We start from the raw sequence: 21,233 nt of genomic DNA on the forward strand, positions 1-21,233 counted from the left end.
GAGACAGCAGGCTTTTTTACTCTTCTTTTTCCTAGCCAATCAGAATTTGAGCAACACTTATCAACATGTTAATTTGGGGGTTGCTTTTAGAAAAAAAAAAATTTGTGCAGGAGGCCTGTTTGCTTTAGCAGGGACTGCCAGTACCCCCGACTCCATGGATGAAAGAAAACATGACATGATATGAGGATAAATTTGATCAGAGAGACCTTTATATTGGTGGTGGAAATAGCAGTGCCGAAAGCTGAGAAAGCTTTTTAGGAAGCCAAGAATATGAAATCCAGCATGGACAGTGGCAATTCTACAAGCTTTCTGCATTTTTTTTTATTTATGTCTTTTGGTCTGGTTGGCCTAACCTCCCAGAAGTTGTACATAAACACACGGGGATCAAAGCAGTACACACACACACACACACACACACACACACACACACACATACACACATATTAGCCAGCACAAAATTCAACTCAAATCTTGGCAAACCTCATCGGATGCAACGCCTCACATACATACTACCAGTAAGTGTCTATAAGCCAACCGTGCCAAGATTCCACACAGGCTGGAAATTCCTACCACTGGACCAGCGTCTCATCAAAAGAGGGAAAACACCACTCAATGAGATGGGCAGAGAGTACCCACATCCCCTTTCAGAATCGCCTTCCTAAAACAAATCCATCACACAAAACCTAAACACAAAAGTACCTTTTATTCAGCCCAAACCCCAACGGTGACCCCCCTCTGATAGCCGACTATATGTCGTCGTGAAATCTGTTAGCAATTATGTGGCAGTTCTGAAACAGAACAGGCCGTTTCTGTGCTGCGTGTGCAGGAAAGAGTTCAAGCGTGCGGGGCACTGCCATGTCTGCCCCGCCTTCATGTGTGTTTCATTCATAAACAAACTCACCCAGCCACAAGGGGGAGGAGCCAAGAATAGCAGAGAACCCAGGAGACTTCCTGTGAGAGGCCTTACCCTCTCTTCAGGAAGTAGATGGATGAGATAGAGGATTTCTAAAGAAGGGCTTTAGGTAACGCTCTCTCCCTCACCCCCTATCAGGGCTGTGTGTAGTAGTGTAGACCACCTGAGTGAAATGTAACAACAGGAAGTGGGGAACAAGGTGGTGAGTTAGCTTCAAAGTTCTGTTGATAGAGAGAGAGAGAGAGAGAGAGAGAGAGAAAGAGAGAGAGAGGGCTGCTTTGCCTGAATGTAGTAGATTTAAAGGGAAAACCTGTGGGATAGAGAAGTGTGTTCCACTGAGTGTACGATAGTCATCTCAAAGTGCCTGTATCGCTGCACTTCTGAAGAGAGGATGCAGCCATCAGATGGCATGCCTTGTGTATCCGGAGAGCTGTCTGCATGCAGGGCTCGGCCTCCGAATGCCAATCCGACTTCGGAATCTTTTTCCCAGTGCAGGTCTCGATCAGGCATAGAGCAGAGCTTTCCAATGTCACTATATTCTATCCCATTGCTTTTACTAAGAAACAGAGAGTTATCAGGACAGAATATGGTTTGTCAAAAGCTTTCAATGTACTACAATACATCAATAAAAAAACCATTACCGGTGGCAGTAATCCTGGAGTTTCGCGAGAGATCAACTGACCTTTATTGGTCAAAAAAAGTGTGGGCAACTCTGTAATTGTTTCCTTTCAGTTTCACAAAAAAAGAGAAAAAAGAAAAAGTGTGATCTTTTGAAAATAGCCCATAAAATCTATTTCCAAATCCCAGATTAACCTCGTCTGGAGAAGAGGATTCCCGCTGTGACATAAGACTTTGACTTGTGGAAGTGATGTGGTAGAGCCAGTGACAAACAGGCAACCACAGAATTACACTTTGTAGAGCCCAACATCCAATTACCAAATTACCAAAGCACCACAAGGATGACTATTTTGGAACAACCTAGTCAGATCAAGCCATACTCTACAGCGATGCATGTTTCTATCAGCCTCCGTAGATCTTGCCTTTCCTGTGCAATTCCAAAAAAGATATATATTCTATAAATTATTTAAATTCATACTTATCTGTTCCAAAACAAAAAAAAACCCTTTGTTATAAGCTTTTGTTTAATGACCAGTAATTCATATGACCATGAAATAAGTTCCTGTCTACGTTTTTTATAACTTTGGCTTACAGATACAAATTCACCCATATAAATCTCATTACTTGGGCTCTGTCCAAGTAGTAGCAACAGGGTGTAACGAAGATTGCTTCTGAAGCTGCAGCTGTCTGTGTGTGTGTGTGTGTGTGTGTGTGTGTGTGTGTGTGTGTGTGTGTGTGTGTGTGTGTGTGTGTGTGTGTGTGTGTGTGTGTGTGTGTGTGTGTGTGTGGTGGTGGTGGGGTGTGTGTGTGCATGCTTTTGTGTGTATGTATGTGGGTTTGTGTAGATTTGTGTGTGTATGTGTATGTGTATGTGCGTACATGCATGTGCATGTATGTGTGAATGTAGAAGACTCGGCCTAAATGAGTGCTGAGTTATAGGTTTGATTCTCAGGGCTGAGTTTTACTGTGCTGTTAGGGACCTCTCATGTCCCTGACTTTTTGGGCTCCTTGCCTGGAGTGTGTGATTTACAGCCTTTCTCTCATCTGCTTCCTCAGCCCTGGGACCCCTCCTGCCTAAAATCCAGGACCCCGTTGGCCAATCAGAACACAGACCACCGCAGGTCTTGCTGGGAAACGTGGTTCCTTGGGGGAAGCTGGAGTGTGCTCCAGCATGCAGGCCAGAACTGGACAGAGGATGCGTATGAGCTGGGAGGCAGGAGTGCTCAATGGAGCCATATGAATGGAGGATCACAGAAGCACGCCATTGGTTCGGCCCTTCCCGCAAGCTTCACAACTCAGTCCGAGCCACGAGGAGCATACCCTCCTCCACGCCAACCCAGAAACTTTGCCTCAGCCACGAAAGATAAAAGAAATAAATGCAGCTGCAGATACATGAAGCTCTTTGGCCTGTTCAGTGGAGCTGTGATAGCACTCGCAGCTGTGGTTCGGATCACAGTTCTCCACTGGGAGGTCCTTCTCATCCAGGCTTCATGGGGCTTGGGGCTGAAAGCGAGGTTCGAGGGCACTTACAGAGAGAATGGCAGCTCTTCATGTGCTGGCAGTGAAAGTTCTGATTCTGAAACAGAATACTGAGAAACATGGTCTTCATGGTCTCCTGTGTACCTCACTGAGCTTCTCCATCCAGACCATCCCTCTCCCTTCCACACTATCCCTCTCAAACCATCACATCTTCTCTATCCACATTCTCCTTCTCATACTCTCACATCTTCTCCATCCACACTGTCCCTCTCAAACCCCAGATGTTCTGGTTCTGGACTTCTTGCTGTCCCTCATACTCCTCTCAACAGTGGGCAGCGGGTTGTTCAGTGCTACTGCGCCTACATGCTGGACATCTGTGCCAGCATGTATACTTAAGAAAGACTTCTCTCAGTAAAAAAAAAAAGAAGTGGGGTAGTGTGTTAATAAAAGGCATTGTGGTTTAGCACATGCACTTCCACAGAAGCACATCTGGAGCAGCACAACATGTGTTTAAGAGCACAAGAGCAACAAGGCAGAAACATACCCAATGCACGCGCGCGCACGCACGCACGCAGCCACGAAGCGAACAGAAGCGGAGGGAGAACAGGAGAAACAGAGAGAAATAAAGAGAGAATGAAAAACGAAAGACGAGTGAGAAAATAACAGCATTGGAAAGCAGGAAACAAGGGAGGTATTGAGGGAAACAGGATGAAAAGGCGAACGTGAAGGAACGAAGGGGAACAGGAGAGAACAGTGAGGAGAGAGACAAGGCAAGCATTGTGGGCAGCAGGCGCTAATTGTCTGGCCACGGGCTGCCAGAGGCAACAGGTGAGAGCAGTTTGGAACCTTCAGACCTCATTATGTTTGACCTGAATTTTAGTGGGGTGGCGGGCACACGAAACCTGCCTAGTCCTCACGGCTCCAGTACACCGCCACGGCAAATGCCACGGAGGCCGAGAGAAAGAGGGGGAGAGAGAGGGAGAGAGAGTGTACTATAGAGGAAGAAATGGAAGTGTTCCCCTTTCAAAGTGCCTTTCAAAGAGGCAGGTGAAGCAGTGTAGGTGTGTTGCTGGGCCTGGAGACCTGATTTTGAGAGGGAGTTCACGCTGACATTCTTCCTCAGTAGTCTTCTTCAGCATGAGTGCAGCTGGGTTGATGCTGCCTAGAATTTAGCCCATTATTTTGGCTCAGCACTTAAGGCCCCGAGTGATAAATATGCAAGCAGTTCTTTGCAGCAGTGCAGAATAAAGAACAGCATTGAACAGCTGATTTGATGATTTGATAAAGAGCTTAGCAGAATACACTAGAGCAATTTGGTCTGTATGTGTATGTGTGTGTATGTGAGAGAGAGAGAGAGAGAGAGAGAGAGAGAGAGAGAGAGAGAGGTGTGTGCGTGCATGTGTGTGTGTTGGCCTGGAAAAGTTGTACAGTGGAAAAGTGGGCACAGTGGACTTCTGTTCAACAGAGCATAGAATGTCAACCAGGCGTGCACAGATAAATACACTACTGTCAGACAGACCTGGGCCAACATCTGGGTACAGTGTGTGTGCAAGCATATTTGAAAGTTTAATATGCCTAATACCCCATTCATACTCCCAGCCTTCAAGACCCATGTGTTTTCAACAGAAAGTATTAGTCCTGACTTAGTGTTAACTAGCACTAATTGCAACAGTTGCTTCGTTCAGACCCTGAAATGACGTCTGACAACTACATGTAAACGCTGCATGAAAAGCTATGAATTCCATCATGTTCCATATGTCTTTTATTGCGCTTATTTGCATGAATGGGAATATTGTCATAGGCAGAGCAAACTGAAGTTTCTTGATGGCAGTTCAGAGGTCATCTTGTAGCCAAAGTGACGCCACAAGAATTAAGATCACCCATGTAGCAGAGAATGCAAAACTATAACAAACATATTGAGTTACTGTGAACTCTGCACCTAGCTGTTCTGGTAGCGGCATTTTCAGCAGGTGTGTAAATGTGATATCATTTGGCACCAGAATAACAAAAATTGTAAATCATTTTTGCACAAAGGTTTATAGCAAGCTGGCCTTTGACACACAGCATTGGTTATTTCTACATCCTACACATCTAACATTAATGCTTTTTGAAATTTTATTGATTTATTTATTTTGCACATTTTACAATTCCGTTTTACTGCAACATGTGTATGAATGCTGGGTGTGAAATGCTGGGTGTTCCCCGCCAACCACCCCCACACACACACACTCCCAGAGCCACATACACTAATCCACACACACACACACACACACGCACGCACGCACCCACACTCACACAAATGGGAGACACCATGCCTCTAATTCTGAATGTGCCTAGTGACTCAGTAAATCATACTCAGTATCCCATAAAGACAGAGATGAGAACATGTAACGGTGAGCAGAAAGAGCAGATGCATGTGACAGCCCTATAGCACCTCCAGCTCCTTCTGCCGTTGCTAACTGCCAGTAGAGTGACGGCGCAGAGGAAGAATGCTTTAAGTGCTCTGTGATTGGATTATACCTCGCTGCTCTTGTTTCCACACCTGACTCACTGTATTTCCATCTGTTTGGGGTGAACGTGAGATGTGTGTGGTGAACTGACCGACACTGCTGATTTGGCCATGGGTCATTTTCTCCACCTCCATATAGCCTTGGTGTGTTAGTATTTCTCCACTTCCATATAGCCTTGGTGTGTTAGTATTTCTCCACTTCCATATAGCCTTGGTGTGTTAGTATTTCTCCACCTCTATATAGCCTTTGTGTGTTAGTATTTCTCCACCTCCATATAGCCTTGGTGTGTTAGTATTTCTCCACTTCCATATAGCCTTGGTGTGTTAGTATTTCTCCACCTCCATATAGCCTTGGTGTGTTAGTATTTCTCCACCTCCATATAGCCTTTGTGTGTTAGTATTTCTCCACCTCCATATAGCCTTGGTGTGTTAGTATTTCTCCACCTCCATATAGCCTTGGTGTGTTAGTATTTCTCCACTTCCATATAGCCTTGGTGTGTTAGTATTTCTCCACCTCTATATAGCCTTTGTGTGTTAGTATTTCTCCACCTCCATATAGCCTTGGTGTGTTAGTATTTCTCCACCTCCATATAGCCTTGGTGTGTTAGTATTTCTCCACTTCCATATAGCCTTGGTGTGTTAGTATTTCTCCACCTCTATATAGCCTTGGTGTGTTAGTATTTCTCCACTTCCATATAGCCTTGGTGTGTTAGTATTTCTCCACCTCTATATAGCCTTGGTGTGTTAGTATTTCTCCACTTCCATATAGCCTTGGTGTGTTAGTATTTCTCCACCTCCATATAGCCTTGGTGTGTTAGTATTTCTCCACCTCCATATAGCCTTGGTGTGTTAGTATTTCTCCACCTCCATATAGCCTTGGTGTGTTAGTATTTCTCCACCTCCATATAGCCTTGGTGTGTTAGTATTTCTCCACCTCCATATAGCCTTGGTGTGTTAGTATTTCTCCACCTCCATATAGCCTTGGTGTGTTAGTATTTGACTCATTATTTTTTATTTTGTATTTACAAACTTCTGGATGCCTGCCTGTGTCTTCTAATACTCCTTTTCATCTTTTTCACTTTCTTTTACACACACACACACACACACACACACACACACACACACACACACACACACACACACACACACACAAGTTCTGGAGCCAAGCCTCAAGACCACATAAGCAGGGGATTACAGTGTGTTCAAGTACATTTGCACATGTAAGGAAATCTGCATGTCATGTCAGGGTTTTTCTTGATGCTGTGCAATTACTGTAATAATAAACCTGTGTTAGAGTTTTTTGTATATGCTCTGCATTAAGTCCTCCAAGTATTCTTGTTTCTTGTGCTGTGTCCTTGGAAGTATATCTTACAGATCATTTGCCTTGTAAAAGCAAACAAAACAATGAAATAACCAATGTTCACTTCATCATCCGTGTGCTGCTGAAATGAAGCGAGTCCAAAAAGAAAAGATTCACATTGTGTTTTCATTATATTAGATGATAATAATCACTGACAGGAGTGAGGTATATTGGCAAAGTTGTTGCCAAAACTGTAGAAATTAAGTGAATAATCCAGCACATAATCAGACAATATAAAGTGTAATGTTATTATTCATCTAAGGGACAATAATTTTACGTAATTAAAAGCAAAAAGGAGACAAAATTATAAAAAATAAAAACAAACGTTTAACAAAATTAAGAATTTGAACATGAAACTATCTAAAAATATAAAACCAACTGTGAAGGTGAATATGAATGTTAAGGAACCTATTTAAAGTTTGGACTAGCAGTACTTTGACAAGATGAGGAAAGATGAGTTACAGTCATTTCTTATAGCAGTTATAGACAAACTGTCCTATTAAGTCTATGATCTCAGAGGTTTCTCACAGAAAGATCCTCATTTTTTCATTTTCTGGGAGATAGGACCTTGGCACTCATTTTGGGACAGTTTTAGGAGTATTTCTGACATCTTTATATTTTACACAGGAAATGACAAAAGGAGTTTCAGCTTCTACTTCTCCTGACTGACAGTGGCTAGAGATTCTGTCCTCGCTTGTCCGCCAAGTTCTTCTGTTGTCCTATTTGAAATATCACTACTGATTCTGCACTTTGTTCAAACTCTTTGCTTGTTGTCTTTAATTTTGATGAGAAACCCCGCTAATTTTAACTGACGCTCGTGTTTCATATAATTTGAATTTAATTTGTTATTTCATTTCCCCAGCAGTAGGTGTAATTTAACCACTGTTTTCTATTCCATTCAGTGTAGTAAATCGAGCTGGGTTACTTTCATATTTTTTCTTTAAACACAGTGGATGCATGCATGGCTAGATGAACTGCAGTCATTTGCTAAGTTCTAGCCCTGGTCAGATCACTTGGCTGTTCTTTTGGTTTGTTTTTTTGCTTTCCTGTTGTGTTAGAATTAGTGCAGGCATATTACTTTTATCGCATCACACTGACCTATTCATGATGCTGTCATGGTTTTTATATTGCATATATAAAATCTTCATTACAAAGTGCCCCAAATCTTTCATAGGCTAGGGCCACAAAAGGGTTTAATCTGGACCTGGCTTGAGGGAGTAATTTAGTCTGGTTGCTGATGAAGCGTTTTTTATTTTGTTACTAAGGAATGTTGTGGTAATGGGAGTCGGGGTCTGATTCGGCGAGGTGGTGCGCAAAGTTGCTGCTTCTTTTTCAGTGTCATGAATAAGTTCCTGTCTGCCAAGCACTGCCTGGCTGGCAAGATTGGAAAAGCCTGCATACACATGTTGGACTTCTTTGCTAATGTGGTGTCTTTTGTAGATGTATTTTCTCTTAGTGATTATCATAATTCCATAACTTTTTATTCCAAGTTTTACAACCTTTTATTCATTCATGCCCCCACATCCCACTGACATATAGAAATATTGGTTGAATTAATGATTTAAATCATTTTAATCGTACTGTTATGGGAGGACTTGATTTAAATCAAATCGATTCAAATGTATTTATACAGCACTTTTTACAACAGATGTTGTCACAAAGCAGCTTTACAAATATCTGAGTCCAAGCCCCCAGTGAGCAAGCCAAAGGTGACGGTGGCAAGGAAAAACTCCCTAGAGCTTGAAGAAACCTTGAGAGGAAACAAGACTCGAAGTGGGGGCCCACAACAATAACTATTTTAAGAGAAAAATAAATAAATAATAATAAAATGAAAAAATAAGCATAAATGACTAGTCTGGTTTTCTAGAAGTCCTAGATTGGTCCCGATGGTGTGTGCATGTGCGAAACCCATCCCACACGAGAATGTCCATCGAGGGCAATGGAGAAGTAGTTTGGCTGGGGTGGAGGTGTGGTGGGCTACAGCAGGGGACATCAAAGGGTGGTGGGAGTAGCCATGGTAGCTGAAACGGGTTGAGGCTCAGCAACACCATGACATCAGGGGTAAGTGTACCTCTGCGCAAAGATGGACTCTGGCAGATCTAGCTTTGGCAGCATAGCTAAAAGGAAAGAGCCAGAAGGAACCACATGCACGAGGGCACCTTGGAACATCAGCACTCTGCCGCTCTCAGCCACAAACGTAAGTGACAAAAGAGAGGTGTAGTGACAGCATCATAACATCCCAGTTTAAAATAACGCTCAATGCCCAAGGACCCCCAAATCTACACCTTTACCTAAGATGGGAAGTAGTTAAAATACCTGACTGTATAGATAAGTTTTCAGCCTAGCCTTAAATATTGAGATATCAGAAATATTGTTTCTCAGTCTTGAACAGATACAAAAAGGTTATTCCATAGTGTGGGAAGTTTATAGGGGGAGACTTGTAGGGGGCAGTGGTAGCATAGGTAAGCATAGGTTAAGGTTGAAGCATAATCAGAAGGTTGCCACTGGTAGGTCCCTTAAACCTCAATTGCTCAAACTGTACTCAGTCATAACTGTAAATTGCTTTGGATTAAAACAACAACAACAACAACAAAACCCCACAACATCAGGTAAATAAAGGAAAAGGCTATGCCCCCTGTGGTAGATTTTCTTATTCTTGGTACTAGTAAAGAGCCTGCACCTTTTGATCTAAGCAGACATGATGGGTCATAATACACTAGGAGTTCCCTAAGGTACTGTGGGGCAAGACCACTCAGTGCTTTGTAGGTCATTAGAAGTATTTTATAATACATTTTCTAGTTCTAGTAAGAACTCTGGCTGATGCATTTTGAACTAGCTGGAGCTTGTTTAGGCACTTAATGGTACAGCCAGATAGTAAGGCATTACAGTAGTCCAATCCTGAAGCGATAAATGTGCAGCCTAGCTTTTCTGCATCATGTGAGCATGTTCCTAATCTTTGCAATGTTCCTGAGGTGGAGAAAAGCAGTCATAAAATATTATTTACATGAGCTTTGAACAAAAGACTAGGATCCATAATAACTCCAGGATCTTTAACTGTTAGAGAAGATGTGATTGGGAGACCATTGAGGTTCGTTCAGTAATTAGAGAGTGAGGACCTAGCTGTCTCTGGGCCTAATAGAAGCACCTGTTTTGTCAGGATTAAGTTAGATAAAGTTCCTCAACATCCAGTTTCTGACATCCTTTATACATTCCCCAATAATACTAAGATGATATATGTCCTCTGGTTTGGCTAAGACATATAGCTGAGTATCATCAGTGTAGCAGTGGAAACTAGCACAGTGTTTACATATAATGTCACCTAAAGGTAGCATATATAAATAAAAAATGCAAAGGCCCTAGAACAGATCCTTGTGGGACACCACAGCTAACCTTGTTGCATGCTGAGTAGTCTCCATTTATGTTAATAAACTGGTAGCGACCGGCTAGATAAGATTTAAATCAGGTAAGGGCTATTCCCCTAATTCCAACAACATTTTCAAGTCTACCTAGTAAAATGTTATGATCTATAATGTCAAATGCTGCACTCAGATCAAGCAAAATAAACAGAGACATAACCCTGGTCAGAAGCCAACAACAGGTCATTAACTACTTTAACCAGCACTGTCCCTGTCCTATGAGACCTAAACCCTGACTGAAAGACTTTATGAGATTAGCTGCTGAGCTACAATCTTGGAAATAAATGGAAGGTTTGAGATCGGCCTGTAGTTTGACAGCTGACATGGGTTGAGGTTATATTTTTTGTTAAGTGGCTAATTTAAATTATTTAGGAACGTAGCCAATGTTCAAGGAGGACTTTATTAAATTTAGTAAAAGTTCAGTTACTTCCAGTAGGATTTCCTAAGTGTGTGGGTAGTGAATCTAGTAAGCAAGTTGAGGTTTTTGAATGCAAGATCTGAGATGCAAGTTCTGGCTCTTGGAGAGGTGTAAAGGATTATAGCAATGTCTGATTTAAAAGTTTCAGCTGAATTTATTTTCACATCTTGATATGTGTAGTTGTTAGTCTGGCATCTCCTCGAAACAATTGGTATCTGTTGGTATATACTGTAAAGGTCCAATCATTACAGTAAGTTTCTAGTAGTAAAGGTCTGTTAAAGTGAGTCTTTTTGTAATAATTTCTACACAGCACTGGATATTACCGAATAGTCATTTTATTACATTGTACACTTTACCCATGAAACAGCAGTTTTGTTTCTCTAAATTTATGTATATAGTTTTATTAATTTGTTATAAGAAACAGGCAGAAACGGAGAGAGAATGAGAAAGAGAGACAGAGGGAGAGAGAGAGAATCCTACAGAGAGGTTGGAGTTCCATGTTTCTTTTGGACTTGGAATTTACTTATTTGCAGAAATGTCAAGAATTCAAGCAATGGACCCTACAAAACAATGTAAAAAAAATAAAATAAAATTGGCTGTAGTGGCTGCCTAAACTGATGAGCGTGGTTGAGTGAGGACCATGGCAACAAGATCTGTAAACAGCGCTACTAACATAGGTCTTCAGTTTCTCGTTGCTCTGAACACACAGAAACCTTGCACAGACCAGTTACAAAGAAGACCGCTTAGCATGTGACCAGAAATACCATCCCCATTCCTTAGCACAATTTATCACTCCATTCATGCTGTCCGTGCACATTCATGTGAACCTGAGACCTTTGCCAGAGGTCTTTTAACTTCTATGATCTTACACTCAAGACTCCTCTCATGTCCCCTCCTCTCCATTGTGCCATAGAAGGTGTCGATCCCCAGCGTCTAGTTCTGGGGTGATTATTACTCGTCCTTAACCTCGTTATTTGTGTCTCCAGCAGTGCCTTTGATGCAGCCTCTGATCTAAGGCAAGACGTGAGAGCAGGTTGGAGAACTACAGTCAGCTGGTTCAGTGGTGTTAATCCAGGTTGACTCAATTCCTGACTGATGGTGAGGACTATATCTGACACACCACTTACTTTTACACCATTACAATCAACACACAAAGCACACTGAGACACAACACACCTGTCAAACACAGACAAGCATAACACACTCTCACAAACACTTCACGAATACGTGCCTTTTGGGTCAACCGCGATGCATGCAGACATGTACATATGCATATTCAAACACACACACACACACAAACACATGGGTAAAGCAGGGTGCTATCAAGGATGCTAGGTGTTCTTTGAAAGTTATTATTTCAAGTTCAAACCTAGATGATACAAATGTTGAACACATACACACACCAAAAAAAAGGGTATGGTTGTAAGGGATGCTGATAACATCCCAAAGTTGCCCACATAGCATTTTACTGCAGCATGGCTCTTTGAAGTGGAGCCAGTTTGTGTCGAAAACACAACTCCTAAATTACTTTCACCATGGCTTTGATCTTACACACCAACTGCTGTCACTCAGAGGCAGCAGTGTGTGCATATGTGATCAGTTATTTATATTATATATATGATCAGAGCTCAGAGTTTTAGTGCACATGTCAGTGTAGGTGCTATATCAGTGGATGTTACACTCCTTATACACGTGTATGTGTGTGTGTGCTGAAGGAGTTTTTTTTCCTCATTTGAGTACTTTGGGTGAAGGCCTAAACCGTCCATGTCGTCGATGTCATCTCTCTCTCTCTAACAAACAGACACACACACCTGGAAAAAACATGTTCTGAGATGTCTTGGTGGGAGTTTAGCTGTCGTCACGGTAGCCACAGATGTCTCCCTGCTGGTCTAGTCTCCTTCGTGCTCTCAGTCTTAGATTTCCATCAGGGCTGCTGCTCCGAGATGCACCTCTATAGCTCTGGTGTGAAACCTACCTACCATCATTCACTCTGACACACACACCATCTTACGTTACCATCTCTCTGGGGTATTCCCATTGACTTGTGTGTTACTGTAGCTAAATAATGCTTTGTCTATACCCAAACCAACCCCTAACATTAACCCCTTAGCCTCAGCAACACCAAATCTACTGGCAATATTTTACTCATGATGGTTAGTTCCAAAAAGAGCTAAATCTAAATGCATTCTCTCTCTCTCTCTCTCTCTCTCTCACACACACACACACACACACACACACACACACACACACACACACACACACACACACACACACACACACACACAGCAATGCAATTTGCCTGCACTATAATTTCCCATCTCTGTGTCTGGTTGGTTGTGAGCATGTGTGAACATCTCTGTCCTTCCCTCTCAAAGGTCTCCAAAGACTACCTTACCATTTAAGTTGGCTAAAAATGTGTGCGTGTTCCCCCTGCTCCCAGAGGAAATACTGCTAAATGTTTGTCCTAATCACCCTAGAGCTGTGTTGAGAGCCTAAGCTTATGTGTGTGCATGTGGGTGTGTTCTAGGAAGCCTGCACATAAACATACATATATAATTTTACAACAGCGAGAAATATCAGCCTTACCTAAGCAAGTGTGTTCATGTGTTCACCCGAACCCTGAAAAACATGCTAGCGGTGTGTCAAATGGTGAGGCTGGCAGCTGGTGATGGAGGGTTTCATGTTAGGCCTGTGTTAGCAGCCACATGTCAGCTTGTTAAATGAGATTAAATGAGAACACTGGCTGTGTGACTGAGATGAAACCTGACTCTGAAATCGTGGCGAGCAGAAGCCTGTGGTCTGGGTTACTCACTGTTCAATGACATCCACACAGGGATCAGCCCTGCAAATGCAAGACTTGTTCCTCACTTCATTAGACCTGAAATGACATGATCATTTGCGGTGCTGACATCACAGCAAAACACCTGAGAGCAGTAGCATGAGTCACCAGTTGTGCATTTAAAGTAAAGCAGAAAACCTTTCTCCAAAAGATCTGACTCTTAATTAGCCTGGCTAATAAACAGACAGGATGAGTATAAATGTATCCCTCATCAATGGAAATCTGGACATGATATTTAGGAGGGAAATTGTTTTGTTCTGGTCTAGGCTTAAATAAAGAATGTCGTCTCAGCGGTCATATACAACACTGTGATATACAACATCATATTACAGCCCAAACACTAATAATTTAAATCAATTTAAAAGTATTCAACAGACTCCATCAAAGAGTCTCAGTTTAGGGGCGCCTGAAGAAAAAATAAATATTACATGCTTAAGAACATCACCCTCATCCACCCAACGCGAATAGACAAGCCTTATTTTTCTAATGAAACCGCGGGCTATTTCGGTCCGTGTCCTCTCGCGCTGGGATAGAATAACAGAACGAACGGTCGCGCAGAAGGGAGCTCGCTCGTAGATTCCGGAAAGTTCAGCGAGACCGCGCCGCGCCCCGCGCTTTCCACGAGCCTCCGGAGGGCCTGTTTATGGCACGGCCGAGGTGTCATCCAAGAACACGCCGGAGGACAAATGTCTGCTCCGCGTCCAAAACCACGGGTCCTCGCCCCTCTTTCCACTTCAGACTTATGCTTTCACAATGGGGCTAAGCGAGAAAGGCATTCCAGTAAAATGAGTTATTTTCAGCACTAACAAAAACCTGTTGACACGAGCGAACACTTGGTCACTCGCTCCTCCATCCAGCCATGCACGAGTAGAATTTTGAACTCAACAGTGCCCTCTGCTGGTTAGCTACGGGTAACTCATTCAAATGTTCCTTCCTAGCAGATACTTGTACTTTAAATCCTCGGCCGAGCAGAAGCAAGAAATTCCAGGGATTTAACGGTGAATAATGCAGAGGCCATGGCGGTCAGCTTGTGGCAGCAAGGAATCTACGACGGTCAACCCATCGATTAATATAGGCGTGAAATATATAGATATTTATTTTCAAACTGTTAAAGACATGTCTTATTAAGCATTTACCAAATTTCCCGGTCGTCCCATCCCAGACGTCTACAAGACTCAAAGCACTTTTGTGAAACGTGCTCTTTCAACAGATAACTTGTTAAATATTTCTCTAGAAACAATAACTAGTTCATTTAACTCATTTATGTTATACCAATAACACACTGCCCTTTGAAGAGGCTGTCTGTAGAGAAGCTCCTGTGCTTAAATGTGTTTGAATATTTAACGTACTAATAGACTCTTCTTCATTCAATGGCCATAACCATGAGGGATTTGCAGTAATTAGACTTACCCACGGCGAGTGATTAGCCAGGAGCATTCGAAATGAGTGGCTAAATGTGTAACTTAACCTGGACTTGACGTTATAAATCCCTCTTGTTGGGTATTTACTGACACTGTCTGGTAGATGGTGGTTACTACACCTCATGGCATTTAAGCTTGACAAATGTTAAAGAAGGCCTGGGTAAAATGAGTCAAAGTTCTAACAAAAATCTAACAGATTTAACCCTGACGTGCTGTGAGCTTGAATAACTTTACACATACAGTGCAATCCATAAGCATCTTAACGAGAATATAATTGTTATCAATTTACATCTGAGATTCTGAGATTTCAACATCATAATCATTGTTTAATTCCATATTCAATGTTCAAAGGGGAAAAAAAAATATCACTGTCCCATTACTTATGGTCAGAACTATATGAACAATATAGTCAGGAATCTTAGAACCAAGGCAAGAAACCCAATTCCATTTTGCTGCTGGTTTTTTTTTTTTTTTTTTTTTTTTTTGTGGCTGGGATCTACCACACCAGGCAGGACCCCAGATGCAGGCTGTGCAAATATGCCACTGAGACAATCCAGCACATAACGGGATACAAAATGATAGCAGGCAGCGCATACATGGAATGCCATAACCAAGTGGCTGGTTTAGCGTACAGAAATATCTGTGTCGAGTACGGGCCAGAAGTTCCATGGTCAAAGTGGGATACACTCCCGAAGGTGGTGGAGAATAACCATGCTAAGATACAAACAAACAAAATGGTAATGGCTAACCAACCGGACATAGTAGTGGTGGATAAACAGCAGGAGAGTGCCATAGTGATAGATGTAGCAATCCCAAGTGATCGCAATAGCAGGAACAAGGAACACAAAAAGCTTGAGAAATACCAAAGGCTGAGAAAATAGCTAGAAAAGATGTGGAAGGTGAAGGCAACAGTTGTTCCACTAGTAATCAGAGCACTAGGAGCTGTGACCCCCCTCCCCAACTGGGAGAAGGGCTCCAGCAGATCTCAGGTACAACATCCAAGATGTCTGTCCAGAAGAGTGCAGTTCTGGGAACAGCTAAGATATTGCACAGGACCCTCAAGCTCCCATGCCTCAGGTAAAGGAATGGCGCTTGAAGGAAATAGAAAGCTAGAGGAGGGCAAGTGGAGACTATTTCTTTAAAATATGTGTATGTATGTTAGCTCAGTGAAGCGAACCAATCTATTTTAGGCATAATTTGACACGCTGCTCTTCTTATAGTCATACAATTCTTTGTAATGACTGCTGTTACTTTCTTAGGTTAGAAGGTTACCAGTTCAAGCCCCACCACTGCCAACTTGCCACTGTTGGGCCCCAGAGCAAGGCCCTTAACCCTTGATTGCTCAATTTCTATTTAGTCATAAGTGTAAGTCCCTTTGGATAAAAGCATCAGCTAAAATTCTGTAAATGTGTTTGAAAAACTGTGACGTGGCCTGTCCACTGTTGTAAAAGCAAAAGACAAATTACGTGGTAAACCTTTCTAGTAAAGTTAACTGTCTAATTTCCGTCATTTTCGACCAGTTACTGATGGTGGAGTGCCCGCCATAACAGACCTCCATTCACTAGTAAGTGCTCTTAATACTCCACAGATGTTTCATAATGGTTTAGAACAAAACTGCTCATATTCTTTACAGGATGAAGAGACCCTGTTAGTTGCCACAGAGGGAAGATACAGAGGCCTGTTGAGATTTACCTTTAAAATAATATCCAACAGCTGATGATAGTGCAGTATCATCATAAAACATACATTCCTCTATTGTGTGACTTCTCTTCCATCTTGTGCATCAACAGGGTGGTCAGGATGTTCGTTATCAGGATCATTCTCTGGTTAAGTAGGACATTGTTTTAATTGTGGCAACGTTGTGGAGAATCACACATGCCACAGAAATGTCACATGGCCTTTCTGTGATGACCCTGAGCCTACCAAGGCAATGAAACTTGGCCTTCAGTATCCCCATGTTCATCTATGCCCTAGATTGGTAGCTGTTTTGTTGCTAAAGGTTACTATTGCTCTGAACATTAATGCTGGGGAAAGCATTAATAAATGATTATGTGAATCTTCCTATTCACAATAACTTATGATGATTAATCATTTATTAAAGGATCATATTTGTGCTATCAAATCACACCTAGAAACCCTAAAATATATCGTTAACCGATTATTGTTTCAAATCTCAAAGCTTCATAATAAAATTAATTATTGCTTAGACTGGTACCTGCAACTCTGTGGAATTCTCATTTGTAGAAAATGGTATGGGTCTTGGGAACACCACAAAAGTGTACAGTAAATGTTTCAGTGCAAGAGATACATTTGACAGATCAACCAACAGTTGCCTTGGAAATATGTCCAGCATCAATGTGAAAACTCCCATTGGCAGAAAGAACATGATACATATAGATTTTGTTCAGAAATGTCCACAATGTGTCATATGAACGACACGAGGACTGAGAACATTGCTGAGATAAATGACCAGTTGTGCAGAAAAACAGTAACGCTCAAATAGATGATCAGGGAAAAATAAAACCTACACGCAGGGTCTGATCACTTTCTATCGACAGAATTCTGAAGTGTAATAGTGCTTCAATATTAGCTGGCTCTTCAAGAAAAGGACATGTCATGTCTGACACTTCCTCTAGTCTGAAGACTTCAGGTCGAGGAAAAACCCAGGGTTAATTAAGCAAAACCTGTAAGCAAGCATGTTAGCTACATGGAACATGTTGCCATAGTAACTAAGAGATACGCTGAACTTGCTTTGTGAAACTGACAACTCTAAACCTGTTTCACTAATCCTGTTTTCTTAAACAGGCACCAGGTGTTCAGAAATAGGTTATTCAGGGTGAAAATATCTTATGAAACAATATTCTGCATATTACATGACATTGGAACATGAACAGAGGATCTTATTAAAAAAATGTACATCAAGTAGCCAAGACTGAGGACATGCAAGTCACCCTTCACTAAGGACGGAAAAAAAGCATGTCGCTAACCTGATTCACTTAACCCTGTTTATTAAACAGCCAAAATAAAGAGGCAGCTATTACTGAAAAGATGTTAGATTATAATGAACAGGTCTCATATTGTCATTTGTGGAAAACAAAAAAAAAAACCCATAAGTCAGTCCTGCTGAAGTGTCTCCTGCTATACATCTTGCTTGTTGTCCGATTTCTACCAACCTGTTTGCCTTTATATTCGCCACTCACCTCATGGCGACAATACTGTGTAACAGGTAAAAAGATGCTTTTTGTTGGACATTTTCAGTGTAACAAATGATCAGTGCAACTTTAAAGAAGTAGCCAAATTCTGTTGAGTTAAAGACAACATTGCATATTGTACACGCACATCTATTCCAAAGCATATCTAGCTGGCTCTTTATTACACAACCAACAGCACGGACAGACCTAACACACTTTTATTTTTCTTAAATCATCATCATATTATTATTATTATTATTATAACACAAATAAAACACACAAGCAAAATCACCATCCACACTTGCACAGGCAGTGAAGTAAGACTGCTGCTCCACAGTGCTGCTCAGCCTTGTGTCCTGTTACCGGGCACGGTGACAGAGCACACAGGCAGCTAGCATCGTCAAGAGTTCCATTAAAATGTCTCCAGGTTCCACCTGACCGTCACAAACATGCACATCACTGTTCCGTTGAGCAGCTAAGGAAGCGTTCACAGTCCTGAGCTTTAAAGTCAGGTGGTGCCAGAGAGCACACACAATTGGGTGGGCATCGTCACTTGCCAATCCTCTGTACGACCCAGTCTTGTTGGCACAGGGGGCATCGGTTGTTCTGTTTTACCCACAGAGACATGCAGCAGTTGTGGAAGGAATGGTTACACTCCCCCCATACAACTAAAAGAGAGAGAGAAAATACTTCACACATTAAATACCTTTATTAAATCAGATAAGTATACTGTTCAATGCCATAAATGTACATTTATCAAAAGCCTATTCTCCTTTACAATAAGACCCTGGATAATGAGATATGGGCTGTAAGATGAGAGAGAGAACAAAAAAAATGGACAGGGTGGGAAAGAAAGATAAAGGAATGCAAAGTGTGTGTGTGTGTGTGTGCTGTTGATGCACTAAAAAAAAAGCTTTCAGTATTCCACTCATATAGCTGTATGTCAGTAGGAACGGTTCTCCTCATAGACGCAGTCACCATGCTGCTCATACAGCTGGGAGTGCTATTGCCATCTGCGCCTTACATGTGCCGCAGCGGCAGACTGAGCAAGCGTTTTACTCACCAACACAGTCCTCCTGCTTATTTTCTGCCTGACACCTCAAACATGCATCTGAAAGATCGACAGGCTCGGTATAACTAAACAAGTAATAATTTTAGTGGTTATCAATCCTAGGCAGAATCATGCAGTTCTACCAGGCACCTTAAAATGTCATACTTAACCTTGCTATAGAGGTAAAGACATTTAGCTAGATAGTCACCGTGTGGTGGGGGGTTTTAATCAATGCTTTCTGTGCAGTAATAATAATAATAATAATAATAATAATAAAAATATTATTATTATTATATCACTGACTAGCTATATACGCTGAACGAATGAATCACTCAAGGGAGTTCAAGGATCTGTATCTAGCTAGCCACCAAAGATATGCAAGAAACTGATAGTTAGCTAGCTAGCTAGCTTAGTCGCCTTTAGGAGCGTTGGACGGGTAAAGTCGAGCCATCCGAATTGCAAAAGACTGAAAGGTAGAATATTACACATACAACTAGTAGCCAGGAGATAACTAGCTGGCTGGAAGATCTCCGCGCTATCCACGACTCCTTACATCATCTCTCATTAATAGCACTAGCTACGGCTAACTGCTATATCAGTGCTTTGTTAAGGCGATATATTTTGGCAGTAGTAAACACACAAGCTTACTATATATAGCTGGATGCTAGCTAGCCAACTGGCTAACTAGGTTAGCTAGAGTGAATGAGTTTATTAGCTCGCTAATACCTTTATTGGCTAGAAAGCTAGCCGGCTAGATAGTATCTTACCCATTACTTGGACCCTACAAATGGCGCATGTGTCACACTCGACATCCCAGCTCCACATTGCTACGGCATTCCACTTCTTGAGAGAAAACATTTTATCTCCCCCCGACTTAGGACCCGATGAACCGCTGTGTGTGTGCACCAAACCCGGCTCGTCGCCGTCATCCATCTCCGCCATGGCTTAAAAGGGCATCCACAAAATGGCCGACTTCAGGAGAGGACGCTGCTTTTAAAACTGACGCTGAATCAGCTACCCTACACCAAATAGGGTTCTTAAACATTTTAAGAGAAGCATTGAACTGTTCACAGATCAGCGGAAAATGCAACTTCCCATATTTCCAGCTGCCCACAAAAAACTGACAGACAATAAAGGAAGGGTGATTAATGTAATTTTTGATTATCTTTATTGTTTGATGAGCTTTATTTTTAATTATTAAACGTTATTGAATTGTTAAAAGTTCATTATTAAATTATAAATCTTGACATAAATAGTGACTCACAACATTTGCCAATAAAAACTGAACTTAACTTAAATCTGAAGAGCAGATATTCTCTTTTTAGGAGGAAGGCTTTTAGCCTAGGCAACTTTAATTTGTTATACTAAATTAACCAGTATTGGCTAATTAATCAATAAGTAATTCGTTTGTTTCACTCAACCAATTTCGGTCGTTTTTGGCACATTTGCTTAATGTGCTATTTAATGTGCTTCATACTTTTGACTGAGCTGTTACATGCTAGTCAGGAATGTTAGGCTACTGAAATGTGAAACAGTCACATTGTAGGATTTAATGCTGTGGAGAGGCTGCATGGCTTTGATACATGTAACCTATATGAATGTTAGGATAATATCATCATGAGTGGCCCATGGCCCATGAGGGCACGACAGCAAGAGAAAAATTCTTCAGCTTTTGGTTATCCCTCTTCTAGAGATAACAGATGATGGTCAGGATGACACTGTTAATTTGAACCTTAAATAAAACAGGCTGTTTGCATCACCCAGAAAGTGGTTACTTGAAACAAGATGAGTGCACCTATAATAGCTGGTTCATTCATTCATAAATTCATAAACATGTAACTTGACTATAGCCTCAACTATCGGCTACATAGTGATGGTGGTTATGATGGCATGTAGACATATCCTGAAATCCTGTGTGACACATGGAACCTGGATAGTCTACAGAATCACCCTTCCTTCTGGTGGGATATCCATTTACATTTACATTTACGGCATTTAGCAGACGCTCTTATCCAGAG

General features: G+C 41.7%; 1 protein-coding gene and 1 long non-coding RNA gene across 3 annotated transcripts; both read right to left on the reverse strand.

Annotated features, from left to right (window-relative positions):
* Positions 1–7,043: 7,043 nt before the first annotated feature.
* On the reverse strand, positions 7,044–14,404 carry LOC145658659 (uncharacterized). Its single transcript, XR_014124353.1, has 3 exons — positions 13,526–14,404; positions 12,525–12,703; positions 7,044–11,724 (listed from the first exon to the last, which is right to left on the reverse strand). It is a non-coding gene; the product is annotated as an uncharacterized LOC145658659 (long non-coding RNA).
* A 3,560-nt stretch (positions 14,405–17,964) lies between these two features.
* LOC145658624 (RING-box protein 2) lies at positions 17,965–20,186 on the reverse strand. 2 transcript variants are annotated; one of them, XM_081716465.1, is made up of 3 exons: positions 19,983–20,183; positions 19,228–19,275; positions 17,965–18,832 (listed from the first exon to the last, which is right to left on the reverse strand). In XM_081716465.1, exons 1-3 carry the CDS (start codon positions 20,155–20,157, stop codon positions 18,714–18,716), a joined length of 342 nt encoding a protein of 113 aa, XP_081572591.1. In that variant the 5' UTR covers positions 20,158–20,183; the 3' UTR covers positions 17,965–18,713. The 2 variants fall into 2 exon arrangements, with proteins under 2 accessions (XP_081572591.1, XP_081572592.1); XM_081716466.1 differs by lacking the exon at positions 19,228–19,275 and having other exon boundaries at positions 19,983–20,186.
* Between the last annotated feature and the right edge of the window lie 1,047 nt (positions 20,187–21,233).

This window comes from Electrophorus electricus, chromosome 6 (genome assembly GCF_041902795.1).
Source record: "Electrophorus electricus isolate QZ-2024a chromosome 6, ASM4190279v1, whole genome shotgun sequence".
In the NCBI taxonomy this organism is placed as follows: Eukaryota; Metazoa; Chordata; class Actinopteri; order Gymnotiformes; family Gymnotidae; genus Electrophorus; species Electrophorus electricus.